This window comes from Plecotus auritus, assembly GCF_963455305.1.
Source record: "Plecotus auritus genome assembly, chromosome: 9".
Classification (NCBI taxonomy): domain Eukaryota; kingdom Metazoa; phylum Chordata; class Mammalia; order Chiroptera; family Vespertilionidae; genus Plecotus; species Plecotus auritus.
In genome coordinates, this window is record NC_137783.1 from 3,662,486 (window position 1) to 3,677,778 (window position 15,293).

Below are 15,293 nucleotides of genomic sequence, written 5' to 3' on the forward strand. Positions count from 1 at the left end.
CCCCCAGCCCCCAGGAGCACCCCCAGCGAGGACCTGGCCTGGGAGCAGGGCATAGTGCCTGGGGCGTGACCCTGGGTGGGAGGTCATGTGGCCTCAGGGCCACCTTCCTGGAGGGTGTGGGAGGGAGGAGGCTGCGGGAGGGAGGAGGCTGCGGGAGGGAGGGGGCTGCGGGAGGGAGGGGGCTGCGGAGGGAGGGGGCTGCGGGAGGGAGGGGGCTGCGGAGGGAGGGGGCTGCGGGAGGGAGGGGGCTGCGGGAGGGAGGAAGGTGCGGGAGGGAGGGGCTGCGGGAGGGAGGAAGGTGCGGGAGGGAGGGGCTGCGGGAGGGAGGAAGGTGCGGGAGGGAGGGGCTGCGGGAGGGAGGAAGGTGCGGGAGGGAGGAGGCTGCGGGAGGGAGGAAGGTGCGGGAGGGAGGGGGCTGCGGGAGGGAGGAAGGTGCGGGAGGGAGGGGGCTGCGGGAGGGAGGAAGGTGCGGGAGGGAGGGGCTGCGGGAGGGAGGAAGGTGCGGGAGGGAGGGGGCTGCGGGAGGGAGGAAGGTGCGGGAGGGAGGGGCTGCGGGAGGGAGGAAGGTGCGGGAGGGAGGGGGCTGCGGGAGGGAGGAAGGTGCGGGAGGGAGGGGCTGCGGGAGGGAGGAAGGTGCGGGAGGGAGGGGGCTGCGGGAGGGAGGAAGGTGCGGGAGGGAGGGGGCTGCGGGAGGGAGGGGGCTGCGGAGGGAGGGGGCTGCGGGAGGGAGGGGGCTGCGGGAGGGAGGGGGCTGCGGGAGGGAGGGGGCTGCGGGAGGGAGGGGGCTGCGGAGGGAGGAAGGTGCGGGAGGGAGGGGGCTGCGGAGGGAGGGGGCTGCGGAGGGAGGGGGCTGCGGAGGGAGGGGGCTGCGGAGGGAGGGGGCTGCGGAGGGAGGAAGGTGTGGGAGGCTGGCTCCTTCCGCAGCCTGGGTGTCCAGCCTGGGTGTCCAGCCTGGGTGTCGGGAGCAGCCCTGGGGCAGGCCTTGGCTGGGCGCAGAGCAGCTGCCCTGCGGGAGGGCAGGTAGGGACAGGCCCTTGAGCAAGCGAGACAGCGAGGTTACCAGGGTGACCTTGTCTCACTCCGAATTGTGGGTGCCCTTGCCGCCCATCACCCCTCTCCTTGTCTTCCTTTTTTTAAAATATAGTTTTATTGATGTCAGAGAGGAAGGGAGAGGGAGAGAGACACATCAGTGATGAGGGAATACCTGATCGGCTGCCGCCTGCACGCCCCACACTGGGGATCCAGCCAAAACCCAGGCGTGTGCCCTGCCGGGAATCACACTGAGACCCCTGGGTCCTAGGCTGATGCTCCGCCCCTGAGCCACGCAGGCCGGCAGCCCTCTCCTTTTCAATGCCCCTCCCTCACCCGCCACTCCCTCCAAAAAAATTAAAACCCACCCTCCCCAGTGTGGCTCAGTGGGTAGAGCGTCGGCCTGTGGACTGGAGGGTCCCAGGTTCGATTCCGGTCAAGGGCACATGCCTGCGTTGTGGGTTCGATCCCCAGTAGGGGGTGTGCAGGAGGTAGCCGATCAATGATTCTCTGTCATCATGGATGATTCTCTCCCTCTCCCTTCCTCTCAGAGATCAATAAAAATATAGTTTAAAAATACACAAAACTTGGAGCTCTGGGGGTTTGACCCAGCAGGACTGTGTGTCACCAACGGGATTGAGGAAGGGCGTAGCCTGCTGATTCCCGTCTGTGCTGAGCTTGCTTCCAGAACCTAGGACCACCCTCCCCTCTTCCCGGCCTGGAGGCTGCCGGGGAGGCTGCCTGGACCTTTCGTGGAAGGAGCAGGGGCTGGAGGGAAGGGTGGGGGGTGGGGCGCTGGGAAGAGAAGGCGTCTATGGTTTCTGAGAGCAGGGAATGGGGTCCCCGTCCCTTAGAAGGGGTGCGTGTGTCCTGTTAGACGCAGACCTCTGCCTCCAGCTGCTCAGGCCCGCTGGGCCCAGGCCAGGAGGTCTGACAGGACTAGGGTCCTCCAGCTGTGGCTGCTTCAGCAATGCTGTCGGCCAGTCTGGTCGATGAGTCGCCCACCCACCCCGAGTCCCGCTGAACGGCCCTGGGTTTCTTTTGCTCCCACAGAGCAGCAAAGAGTGATGCTTCTCAGCAGGTCCCCTTCGGGGCCCAAGAAGTACTTCCCCATCCCGGTGGGGCGGCTGGAGGAGGAGATCCGGGCCCGCTCGGCCGACGACTGTAAGATGTTCCGGGAGGAGTTCCACGTGAGTGGAGGGCCCTCGGTCTGGGGCCGCGGTCAGGACTGGGAAGCTGTAGGTTACGGTTAACATCCCGCAGGCCCGGAACGCCTGCCTCCGTTAGGACACTGTCCCCCAAGACTGGCTGGGCACCCCTCTCCTTTTCAGTGCCCCCACTGACGCTTGTTCGTTTATGACACGAGACGTAGAGGGAGGGGTGCGTGAAGTCTCCTTCTGGCCGAAACGCTCGGGTGCCACGCTCCGAAACCAAGTGACAGACACACTGTGATCGCGAGGCCGTGGAGGGCCAGGCCCGAGAGGCCACACAGCATAATCGTTTCCCACTGAAAGCCGTGGGCATTAACCAGTGTCACCCAATAAATGTAATTTTCTTAAAAAAGGAAGCCATGGACTTCTGGGTGCCGGGCATCTAATAGTGGTGGGAACTGTGCCCCTGAACCGGCATCACAGGTCAGTTAAACTGTGGGGACCACCTTGAGGGAGACCTCTTCCCCAACAGCTTTTTTTAAAAAATATTTTTTATTGATTTCAGAGAGGAAGGGAGAGGGAGAGAGAGAGAAACATCAATGATGAGAGAGAAGCATTGATCCACTGCCTCCTACACCCTTCCCCGCCTTCCCCCACTGGGGACCAAGCCTGCAATCCAGGCATGTGCCCTGACCGGGAATCGAACCATTGACCTCCTGGTTCATAGATCAGTGCTCACCCATTGAGCCACACTGGCCAGGCCCAACAGCTCTTGGGTGTCTGTTGGAGTCCGTGTAACCTAAGTTTTTGCTTGTTTCCTCCGGCGACTGCTTCTTGGGTGGAGTACCTCCATGAACTTAGCAGTGACAACAGCTGAGATGGATTTGACCAGCTGGTACGTTCCCCATGGTAACAAACTGGTCCTACTAACCGTCTGCCAGAAATACAAGTACAGTAAGGACACCTCCCCTGGCGTTGTTAATTTAAAAAAAAAAAAAAATTTGTATTGATTTCAGAGAGGAAGGGAGAGGGAGAGAGAAACACCCATGATGAGAGAGGATCATTGATCGGCTGCCTCCTGCACGCCCCACACTGGGGATCGAGCCCGCAACCCGGGCATGTGCCCTGACCTCCTGGTTCATAGGTTGATGCTCAACCACTGAGCCACGCTGGCTGGGTGTTAAGTTTGTATTTAGTGTCCTATGAATTGAGAACCAAATAGACAGCTGGCTAGACAGACAGATAGATAGTAGGTAGGTAGGTAGGTGAATGTAGAGATGGGCAGGGAGAGACACTGGCGAGTGTTGGATTTTGCTCTTCCGTGTTTATCCCTCGAGTTTTATGTTCTACATCTTCCACGTGTACATGGCCACAGGCGGCGTGTTGAGTGCAAAATAGGATGGGTTCCTCGCAGGACGGCTGCCTTGCCCGGGCCCTGCCTGTCGGGCCCTGGCCCTGGCACATCAGTCAGTGTCCGGGACGCCAGCTCCACCCGGTGTGGGGGGTGCGCAGGGCGCCTGGGTGACCTCCAGCTCCCCGGGGAGGCTGAGACAGGGACTGCGTGCACAGCGGAGCATTGTGCAATGGTTACCTCGAAAGATGACGTGACTCCCACTGCAGACTCGCGACTGTCCACACAGAAGCCACACGAGGGCACGGGAAGGTGATGACACATTTCAGTGTACTTTCTCTGTTTTTGTAGCCCAAGTTTCATCTATACTTACCTTGCTTCCTTTTCGATGTTGCCCTGTGTGTCCCCTTTCTGGAGAAATTGGGTCATATTGGAAAATAGCTCCAAGCAGTATTGTTTTGCAAGCTCTCAGCCAGATCAGACAAGTTAGTTCTGCATTCTCAAAACAACCCTCCAGTTCCTAGTGACCAGGGTTTCCCCTCCCTCCCGGCCGGCCGGCCCCCGGCTCTGCGTTTCTCCCTGTCGCCCAGACTGGTGACTGGTGTGGGGCTCTGAGTCAGGACCCACAGGCCCTGCCCCCACCTCAGGTACGTGCCACTGTGAGCAGCAGGGACAGGAATCAAGGTCAGGCCGGCGAGGCCCTTGCCCCAGGCTCAGAAGTGGAAAAGTAACATTTGCTCGTCCTGGGGAAAAGTAACATTTTAATACAACATTTACAAATAAAGTGAATGCCAGCAATCCAAGCAGAACCTGGAAGCAACAAATGGGATTGCTGGGGCCAATGTTCCCTGCTGCTCCAGGCTCCAAGGGGCTTGTCACCACACCTCACTGGTCCGGTCCTTAAAAGTTTCAATTTTTTTCCCATCATTATGGATTCTTTGCATTTATTTTGATTTTTTGATTTTTTTTAAATATACTTTATTGATTTTTACAGAGAGGAAGGGGGAGGGATAGAGAGTTAGAAACATCGATGAGAGAGAAGCATCGATCAGCTGCCTCCTGCACGCCCCCTACTGGGGATGTACCCGCAACCAAGGTACATGCCCTTGACCGGAATCGAACCTGGGACCCTTCAGTCCACAGGCCGACGCTCTATCCACTGAGCCACACCGGTCAGGGCTATTTTGATTTTTTTAAACATTGCATTTGCATATTACTTTATTTTGAATCTTGAGGCTTTGGGGGTGCCCCTTTCAATTTTGCACTCACTCTCCTGGACCGCGCCCCGCCCTGCCATCGGCAGCCTCCCCGGGGGGGTGGGGGGCCCTCCATCCAGCAAAGGGCAGGTAGGCAGCGGGCAGAGGGGAGAGCGCTGGGCCTCAGTCTAGCGGCGTGGAACCTGGTCCCGGCTCAGGGCACCCTGGCCTGGCTGTGTGACCCCAGGGTGCTCTCCTCTCCAGTGCGGGCAGGCCGGGTCCTCAGCCCGTCCGTGCCCCATCCCTCTGCTAAGAGCAGCGGGGCCACCAGGACCAGCCATTCTTGGCTCCGAAGATGGATGAGCTTGGGGTGGCTCTGCCCCTCCTCCTCCTCTTTTCTCGTCCACTGCCCTGAGCTTCTCTCCCCAAAACGGTGCAAGGGAGACAGGTGGTCTCCGAGGAGGGGATCCCCATGAGTTTGGGCACCTGAGTATTGCTGAGCTGAGCTGGCTGAGGATAAAGAGGGGCGGGTGCTGGGACCAGTTCCGTGGGCTGACGGGGGCGTGGAGGCTGCCCAGGTCTGCCTCCGACCAGCCCGGAGGTAACCTCTGCCTCAGTTTCCTCATCTGGGAAATGAGGGCACCACCTGCCCTCATGAGGTTTTCCTAAGTAACCTGCAAAAGAGTGAGGCGTGCCCAGCTGGGCCCAGTGTGCACACGAGGTGTCTGGAGGGGCCTTCCGGGCCCGCAGCCCCTGCCCCGCAGGAGAATGCAGTCCTAGCAACGTCTGTGCGGGCCCCGAGGAAGGCCCTGCAGGTGAGTGCCCTCCGGGCCAGGAAGCCCCCCTCCAGACGCTCTTCCCCGCACCTCCGTCCCGGCAGGTGCCGGAGAAGGCACAGGGGAGGTGCCACCGGAGAGGCCCCGGCACAGGACACACACGAGCCTGCACGGTGGCCTGGCCTCGCTGGGACAGCCCACACCAGGCTCCTTGTCTGTTTTCCTCAACGTGCTGGCACCTGCCCCGCACGGAGAACGCACACTGGCTCACGCGCACCTTCACAGAAATGAGAACTCACCTCACACAGACAGACACGCCCTCTGCTGCCAGTTACACAGTCGGATCGGACAGTGACTCACAGGGCGTTACTGAGCCAGTGCTGCGTGCACGGCTCACGCTTGGCGCTGCGGGCTGACCCGGCTCCGGCACAGCCTCCACTGCTCTCCCCGTTCCCGCTGGCGAGGGGAGGCCCGGGTGGGTTGGGGGCAGGCAGAGTGCGGGGCAGCTCAGGGCGGGCGGGCGGGCAGGCGGCCGGTCCTTCCCCAGCTGGGACCGGGCTGGGTGGTAGGTGCCGGAGCACTTAGTTCCTCTCGCCCCAGCGCCGCTCTGTGCTGCCCACGGAGCTGTATCGGCACCCTGTCTCCATCCGGGCAGATGCCAGGCCACACTGCTGGGTGCCAGAGCCAGGAGTATCCTGCCACCCAGGCCCCTCCTGCCACCCCACCCACCCCTGCAGTCGCCTCACCTTCCGAGGAAGGCGGAAGCTTCTCGGGGCTTTTTTTCCCTTTTTTGAATTTACTGTGTGTTTTTTTGTTGTTTTTTTTTTAATATATTTTATTGATATTTCACAGAGAGGAAGGGAGAGGGATAGAGAGCCAGAAACATTGATGAGAGAGAAACATCGATCAGCTGCCTCCTGCACACCTCCCACTGGGGATGTGCCCGCAACCAAGGTACATGCCCTTGACCGGAATCGAACCCGGGACCCTTCAGTCCGCAGGCCGACGCTCTATCCACTGAGCCAAACCGGTTTCGGCGAATTTACTGTGTTTAATAGACATTTTAGAGCAGTTTTAGGTTCACAAAAAAATGGTCAGGAAGTGGCAGGTTCTGGCACGCAGTTCCCAATGATGAGCCCATTGCTTTAGCGCTACGTTGTTACAACTGTCGAGCCAATAGCGACTTGTTACAATAGATGAGCCGACAGTGACTTGTTACAATAGATGAGCCAACAGTGACTTGTTACAATAGATGAGCCAATAGTGACTTGTTACAATAGATGAGCCAACAGTGACTTGTTACAATAGGTGAGCGAACAGTGACTTGTTACAATAGATGAGCCAATAGTGACTGCTACAGTTGATGAGGTGACGGGCAGTGGTTGGGTCAGAGACCTGTCTCCAGGGACGCTGGCAGAACTCAGTGCTAGGATTGGTCACATTCAGTGTTTCCTCTGCTTTCTTCCAGTCGTTGCCGTCTGGACACACGCAAGGAACTTTCGAACAGGCCAATAAAGAAGAAAACAGAGACAAGAACAGATACCCCAACATCCTTCCCAGTAAGATTTCACTGTTTCTGCATGGCCGGTGGCGTTTTGACTAAACTCCGGATTCCCTTGCAGCTCCCGGTGACGGTGCGTGTCACTACGAGTGACGTGACGAACCCGGTGCTGGGAGATCAGAGCCCGTGTCGGCGCAGCGGCTGGGAGCTCGCACCTGGCCTCCGGGCCCCTGTGTGCCGCACGGGCACAGGCAGCCTGCGTGGGCGGGGGCCTGGCTGCTGAGCCTGTGCTTAATGAGGCCTGGGCTGCCCAGGGGCCAAGAGGGGGCCGCCGGCACTGGCGGGCAGGGCCCCTCCTGCGGGATCAGATCCGGAGCCCCAGCCAAGGTGGCTGGTGGCCCTGTGCACCTTCCGCTGATGGACTCGGCTCTTGGCCACCAGCAGCGTGTCCCCTGGACCACGGGCAAACAGGACAATCGAGAAACACGTAGGGCTTTGGCAGTGTGGTGGGAAGGCTCCGGTTTTAACCCAGCAGCTACGGACTGCCACGGGCTAGAGAGTGTGGGCTCCAGGAGGTGCAGGGCAGGGGGGTAACACATCTGTCCAGAGGCACCTGGGCGCAGTGCTACGTGCACGGCTCACGCTTGGACGGCAGAAGGTGCAGACCCTACCATGTGACAGCCATGTTCTCTGAACCGCAGCAGGGCCCCCGTATCGACACATGCAGGCCATGCCCCTGGGTGACCTTCACAGCCAGCCTCGCTGCCAAGACAACCCCCACAGTCACACACCCCCTCACACCTACCCCCACATACACACATAGAGCACTCCTGGTCAGCCCCCCTCGGGAGCACTGCTTGTCCCGCAGCCGGAGCCTCCGAGGCAGGTGGCCCGTCAGCCCAGGTCTGTGCGAGTCCTGTTTACCTTCCTCTCCGGGGCAGACCTGAAGGATGCGATTGGGCTGTGTGGTTCCAAAGCCCAGATCCAAATGCCCACGCGTCCAGAGATATAGTAGTCCTCCTCTTGGAAAGCCTGGTAGAGTCACCCCAAAAGTTCTCCTAAAGTACACCTGCATGTGTCAATACTGGGGCCCTGCTGGGGTTCAGAGAACATGGCTGTCACATAGTAGGGTCTGCACATTCTGCCATCCAGTGGTGGTGGACACAGATTCTTTCCCCCATCTGGTCCCTCTGTGGTCACCATGGGGGCCCCGGTTCTGTCCTTTGCAGAGTTTAATACTGTAGCTGGGAGGACTCTGCGGGGTCTGAGACTGTAGCCGGGAGGACTCTGCGGGGTCTGAGACTGTAGCCGGGAGGACTCTGCGGGGTCTGAGACTGTAGCCGGGAGGACTCTGCGGGGTCTGAGACTGTAGCCGGGAGGACTCTGCGGGGTCTGAGACTGTAGCCGGGAGGACTCTGCGGGGTCTGAGACGGTAGCCGGGAGGACTCTGCGGGGTCTGATACTGTAGCCGGGAGGACTCTGCGGGGTCTGATACTGTAGCCGGGAGGACTCTGCGGGGTCTGAGACTGTAGCCGGGAGGACTCTGCGGGGTCTGAGACTGTAGCCGGGAGGACTCTGCGGGGTCTGAGACTGTAGCTGGGAGGACTCTGCGGGGTCTGAGACTGTAGCTGGGAGGACTCTGCGGGGTCTGAGACTGTAGCTGGGAGGACTCTGCGGGGTCTGAGACTGTAGCTGGGAGGACTCTGCGGGGTCTGAGACTGTAGCTGGGAGGACTCTGTGGGGTCTTAGACTGTAGCTGGGAGGACTCTGCGGGGTCTGAGACTGTAGCTGGGAGGACTCTGCGGGGTCTGAGACTGTAGCTGGGAGGACTACTATCTACGGATATGGTAGATAGCAGATGTGATTTCCTTCTCCTGATATCATGGTGTGTTTTTTAAAACAGATGATCATTCCAGGGTGATTTTGAGCCAAGTGGATGGAACCCCCTGTTCGGACTACATTAATGCTTCCTATATAGATGTAAGTCCTCCATGTTCCTGTCCCGGGCCCAGCATGACCACCTGGGGCTCTGAGTCATGACCCCCATGCTTTCTTCTGGGTCCGGGAACGTAAACTGTCACAACTTGCGGGCAGTGTGGCCACAGCACAGAGACAAGGGAGCATCCACACCTTTTGAATTATATCTGCGCTTCATTGTCAATAAACATAGGTACCGCCCTGGCCGGTTTGGTCAGTGGATAGTGTCGGCCTGCAGACCAAAGGGTCCCGGGTTCGATTCAGGTCAAGGGCATGTACCTTGGTTGCAGGCTCCTCTCTGGCCTGGGGCCTGGTCAGGACTCGTGCAGGAGGCAACCCATTGATATGTTTCTCCCACATCAACGTTTCTCTCTGTCTTTCCCTCTCTCTTCCACTGTTTCTAAAATCAATGGAAAGATATCCTCGGGTGGGGATTAACAAGAAAAAAGAAATATAGGTACCAAGGATGTTTATTAAGGCTTTGTTTATATAACTGATAAAATAGAGCAGGAGGGACCAGTTAAATAAATGATGGTAAAGCCACACACAATGGATTATTATGGATCCATTTTCATTGAACCTTAAAAGATCATTTAATATAAGTGATAAAATTATCATAAGAATAGAAGATAGTTTATCTGCATAAACCAGTTAAATATATATAAAAACATATTTAACCAGTTATATATATATATATATATAAATGTCTGTGTCTACCCATGTGTATGTCTCGAAAGGTATTCCCAGAAAATAAAGACTAGAGAGGGACATACAAAGATAATTTTGAGACATTATGAATCTGTTTTTCTATTTCTAGGGTTACAAGGAGAAGAATAAATTCATAGCAGCTCAAGGTAAGCTTGTGATTGTTACTGTCTCATCACACACACACTCACGCTCACACTCATACTCACACTCACACTCACACTCATACTCACACTCACACTCACACTCACACTCTCACACCACATCCAGGTGCGATATTGAGACTAAAACACCGAGTGGCCGCAAACCACTTGGACCCGTAGCTGCAGACCAGCTCTCATTCTACTAGGTCACTGCCTGTGACTGTCACCTGCTCGGGTCCAGGGATTCAGCCCCCTGAGGAGTTCCCAGCTCCAGAGGGGAGCGGGGAGTACGGCGGGATGGAATGGGCAGGCTGGGACCTGCTGGTCCCTCCAGCCCACGGGTTCTGGAATTCTGTAGGGTGTGAACTGGATCGACCCGCCCTTTTGTGCCTCAGAGAAGCGGGGGAGCAGCCGTCCAGGGCCCGGGCAGTGCCTGGGGCTGGGGCCCACCGGACTTCTCTCTTGCCTGACTTTGGGATCCCCTCCACGTGCAGGCCCTAAGCAGGAGACAGTTAATGACTTCTGGAGGATGATCTGGGAGCAGAAGTCTGCGACCATCGTCATGTTGACGAACCTGAAAGAAAGGAAAGAGGTGAGCCCGGCCCTCTGACAGGGAAGTACTTTCTTTTTACTGCTGTCGGCGCGGGTGGGAGTGGGGGGGTGTACCACTTCCTCTTCCTGTTCTCTCCCTTCTCACTGCAGAAGAAAATTTAAAAAGCGCCCCCTGGCTCACAGCATCTTTATCTTGAAATAATACCCTATGTTCCAAGTAGCTGTGGATGCGGGAAATGTGCAAACCTGTAGAGAATTCTCATGAGTGCATTTGACCAAACTGATGCCCGTTGCCAGGAAGCGCAATCTCCAGGACTGAGAAAATGTGCTTGTTCTGTACGTTAGTCAAAGGAGGAGGCTTGAGGAGGGGCCCCTGAAATCCACTGGTGGTAGGTTAAGGGCGCGGGAGAAAGCAACGCGGGGAAACTGCTGGGGTTAAATAAAAAGTAAGATGGAGAGACGCATAGGTCTTTTACATTGCTGGGTATAGGATAGTTCATAGCCCGGCCGGTGTGGCTCAGTGGTTGAGCATTGACCTATGAACTGGGAGGTCACGGTTCGATTGTTGGTCAGGACACATGCCCGGGATGTGGGCTAGATCCCCAGTGGGGGACGTGCAAGAGGCAGCTGATGGATGATTCTCATCATTGATGTTTCGATCTCTCCCTCTCCCTTTGTCTCTCTGAAGTAATAATAATAATAATAATAATAATAATAATAATAAACATTTGCAGCACATAGAGATGGTATTCAGGGGACCAGATAACCAAGAGGGGTTCTGTGCTCTCTGCTCCGGTGGGAGGTTGTGCCCAGGGGTCTGGGAAAGGGATTGCTCGACCTTCCAAAGGTTTGTTGCATTAGATCAGGGGTCCTCAAACTTTTTAAACAGGGGGCCAGTTCACTGTCCCTCAGACCGTTGGAGGGCCGGACTATAGTTTAAAAAAAAACTATGAACAAATTCCTATGCGCACTGCGGGCCCGGGACGAGTTGGCTGCTCAGCAGGACAGGCAGCAGCACCCGGCGGGCCGGATCAATGTCCTCGGCGGGCCGCATGTGGCCCGCGGGCCGTAGTTTGAGGACGTCTGCATTAGATGCAAAAAGACAATGATAGGCTCAGCCACGGGTAAACACTGACCTCTGTCAAGGAAGCTCCCTGCCTGGGATGTGACTACCCACCATGACCCACTTTTAATGGGGAGTTTTATGTCGGTCCTGCCTGGTCATTTCCGAGTTTTAGGGTCCTGCAGGCCAGCCTCCCGAGCTGGTGGGTTAGTCTGTGGCCCTTTTCCCTCCACGGGGCTCGCTGTTCTCGACGACGATGCTAGGATGTAAGGGTTTTCTCTTTCCCGCCAGGTCCTCCCTGTCTGGCGGGGCCTCTCTCACTCCATGATGGGGGCAGGGGGTTTGAGCGTTTTGATTTTTATTATGTTGAGCATGTCACGTGTGGGCCTCACCCTGTAAGCAAAAATGACTTCCTGCTTGTTAGCCAGACTAGAGAAATGCATTTGAAAATCAAGATATATATTTGTTGTTGTTGTTAATCCTCACCCAAGGATATTTTTCCATTGATTTTTAGAGAGACTGGAAGGGAGAGGGAGAGACAGAGAGAAACATCGATGTGAGCCAAACTGGCTAGGGCAAGATATATGGAATGAATGCTGAGTTATCCTTCTAATATATGTAATTGGCTGTTACTAACTCAAGAAGTAATGTGCATTGTAGGAACTCAAAGCCACTTTAAAGAATTAAGTTAAATGATCCCTAGCCAGTTTGGCTCAGTGGATAGAGCGTCGGTCTGCAGAGGAGTCCCAGGTTCAGTTCTAGTCACGGGCACGGAGCTCGCTGGCAGGCTCAGTCCCTGCCCTGCTTGGGTGCATGTGGGAAGCAACCAATCAGTATGTCTCTCTCACATTGATATTCTCTCTGTGTCTCTCCCTCTCCCTTCCACTCTCTCTAAATATCAATGGAGCCCTGGCCGGTGTTGCTCAGTGGATAGAGCATCAGTCTGCGGACTGAAAGGTCCCGGGTTCGATTTCAGTCAAGGGCACATGCCCGGGTTGCGGGCTCGATCCCCAGTAGGGGGCGTGCAGGAGGCAGCCGATCCATGATTCTCTTTCATCATGGATGTTTCTCTCTCTCTCTCTCTCCCTCTCCCTTCCTCTCTGAAATCGATAAAAGTATGTTTGTAAAAAAAATAAAAATAAATAAATATCAATGGAAAAATATCCTCAGGTGAGGATTAACCAAATAATAATAATAATAATAATGATGATAATTAATTTAAACAGATTCCTTTCCTACCTGTGGCAAATGCCAGCTCGATCTCCTGGGCCGGCTCCGCCCAGTGCAGGGCTGTGTGCAGGGACCCAGCTGCAAATCAGCCTCTTGTAACTTATTCCGCCCGGAGGGCTGGCGCCACGGAAAGAAACAAACGCAGCCGGTCAGGAGGTGGCACTAAAAGGAATGGAGCGTGAAGGGGACCGTGGTGTCCGGAGGCCTGAGCCACGCAGGCGGCGGGCCTGGCCGGGCTGGGCCTGTGCATCCCTCAGACCAGGGGCAGAAATGCAGAGCCAGCTTCACAGCTCCCAGCCTGCTCTTCAGCCAGCGGGGCGGGGCGCAGACCCTGTGGGGCAGCCAGAACCCAGCTGATTAGTTCTTGGCAGAAAGTGGGGGGGGGGGGGGGTGAGGTGTGAGGTGGGGCAGCCCCTGGGGTCAAGGCCAGGACACCAGCACAGCTCACCTGGAGGGAATTTTACCAAGTCCAGCCAGAGAGGCTTGCAGGGCAGGGCGATGTGCTTGTGAAACCAGGAGCAACCGCCCCCCGCCCCCCGCCGCCGCCCCGTCCCCCAGTAGCCACACTAGGCAAGGTGGCTAGAAATGCCTCGAGGAGCTGGGCTTGGGGCACGAGGGCCGGTGGCGGGGGCTTGTCTTGAAGGAAGTGAGCTCACTTCCAGAATGGAGGCGGCATTGGGAGCTGGAGAACTTTCTAGCACATTCTAGCCGGAGGGCACGGCAGAGGTGGTGGAAGCAGGGGAGAGGAAGGCCCGGATCCAGGCTGGCCCCGAGGAGCTGATCTCTGCTCTGCCTTCCCTCCATCACTTCACTCTCTGGCATGGGACAAGCCCGCCTGTCCCCCAAGGAGCCCAGGCAGGGGAGGGAGAGGGCTGCCCTTCGAGATGGCCCTCGGCTGGCGTTGGGGGTGGGAGGCCAGGACAGGCAGAGCCGGCCCAGAGTCCTTGCAGCCCGGGGCCCTATCTCTGATCCACAGGAGAGAGCCTCCAGCCATGATTTCCGGTTGGGGTGCGGGGGTGGGGGGGGGTTTTTTAGAAGGAGTGGGGACAGGGCTGGGCAGGGCCACCCTTCTCTGTGTGAGTCCCGGAGTGACTGCAGGAGGCGGGGACTCCCAGGGACACTTAGCTGCCCCCCCCTGCCCCCCTGCTCTGAGCAGATGCTGTGGCAGGAGTCCCCTGGGACCAGCTTGCTGGGGGGCGGGGCTGGTTTACAAACAGGAAACACTGAGGCCAGAAGCTAGCGGGGGAGGGGGGGGGGATCCTGAGAGCAGCCCCCCCTGCCCCGCAGGCAGCCTGTGCCGGCCCCTCGGCCTTCCTCCCAGTGTCTCTCTGAGCCTCCTCCCCGGTCTTTCCGTGTCTGAGACTCGGACAGGCCTGCGGGGTGTCCACGTCCCCCGTTGCACATGAACTCATTTCTCAACCGAGTTCCCTTTTTCGCACGGCTCCCACTTCTGCTGTGGCCCCGCTTCCACACCCCGGCCCAGGGTTGCGAAACAGCTGCTGTCACCTCCTGAGCTGCCGTGGCGGGACGGAGGGAGGGAGGGAGGGAGGGAGGGAGGGACGGTGTGGACCTCACAGGAGCCTGGGGCACAGGCACCGCCCAAGGGCCCAGGGGCGGCCTTTCCCTTTCCCTGCGAGAAGCTTGGGCGGGTCCCAGGGGCGCAGGAGGCTGAGCCGGCCCCAAACCAGGGCTTGGGGGGCTTGCTTCTCCTGGCCGCTTCGGGGACACCCCGGGCCGGATGTGGGAGGGACGTTGTCCCGTGGGTGTCATAACACAGACTCGGGCTCTGGTAAACACGAGGGCAACTCTGAGAGGTGATTAATCCTCATGGGACTCCCGCCGGGCCACCCCCGGGCCGTTTCCGGGACAGGCTGCCCCTGTTCAGGAGGCTGTGACTCCAGAGATGGTGCTGATGGACCTGCACCCCCTCAGGGGTCCGGCTCAGGGCTGCCTCCTCCGGGGCTACGTGGGGCCCTTTGTAGTGGGGAGGGGGCGGGACAGACGGCCTCTTAGCCACGTGGCCACGCCCTGGGCGCCCACCAGCCCCATCCTCAGAGAAACGGGCATGAAGTGGCCACAGCCTCTCCCCTCGGCTGCAAGCCACATTCGTCCTCAGCCCGCGGAGCTGGCAGGGCCACGCACTGCACGCTGGAGGTGTTTGGGGGCACAGTCCCAGGGGTTGGGTGTGGGCCCGAGGCCTGGGGGCCCCCCCTGGGGCAGGTTCCCGGCCCTGCAGGGCGCGGGTTCAGCAAGAGGGGTCCGTGACCCGGGGCCTGGTGAACGGGTGAGTGCGTCCGGGCATGGGTGTCAGCAAGGCCGTTACAGGCCGGGGGCTGCCCTGAGCGGCTGCGTGGCCTCAGTTTCCCGGTTTATAAGCAGACACTTCGCCGTGTGCTTGTTTAAAATTTTACTTAATTGATTTGAGAGCGAGAGAGAGAGAGAGAGAGACAGAGAGACATGTGCTGTTTCCCTTGTTCATGCATTCATGGATTGCTGGTGTGTGCCCTGACCCCGGACCAAACCACAGCCTTGGTTTATCAGGACGGCGCTCCAACCCACTGAGCCACCCAGCCAGGGCCTGCCCTGCTCTTTCCCGCTGCAGGCAGCTGCCAGTCCGTC

At 58.0% G+C, this 15,293-nt stretch overlaps 1 protein-coding gene across 2 annotated transcripts in view; it reads left to right on the forward strand.

Moving 5' to 3' along the window:
• Positions 1 to 15,293, forward strand: part of PTPRE (protein tyrosine phosphatase receptor type E) — a 115,345-nt gene that overhangs the window by 86,500 nt on the left and 13,552 nt on the right. For both annotated transcript variants that reach the window (XM_080642877.1, XM_080642876.1), the window contains 5 exons: positions 2,083 to 2,219; positions 6,972 to 7,062; positions 8,908 to 8,984; positions 9,799 to 9,835; positions 10,324 to 10,421. In XM_080642877.1, coding sequence (XP_080499003.1) covers positions 2,083 to 2,219; positions 6,972 to 7,062; positions 8,908 to 8,984; positions 9,799 to 9,835; positions 10,324 to 10,421 — 440 coding nt within the window. The remainder of the gene's footprint in view (positions 1 to 2,082; positions 2,220 to 6,971; positions 7,063 to 8,907; positions 8,985 to 9,798; positions 9,836 to 10,323; positions 10,422 to 15,293) is intronic.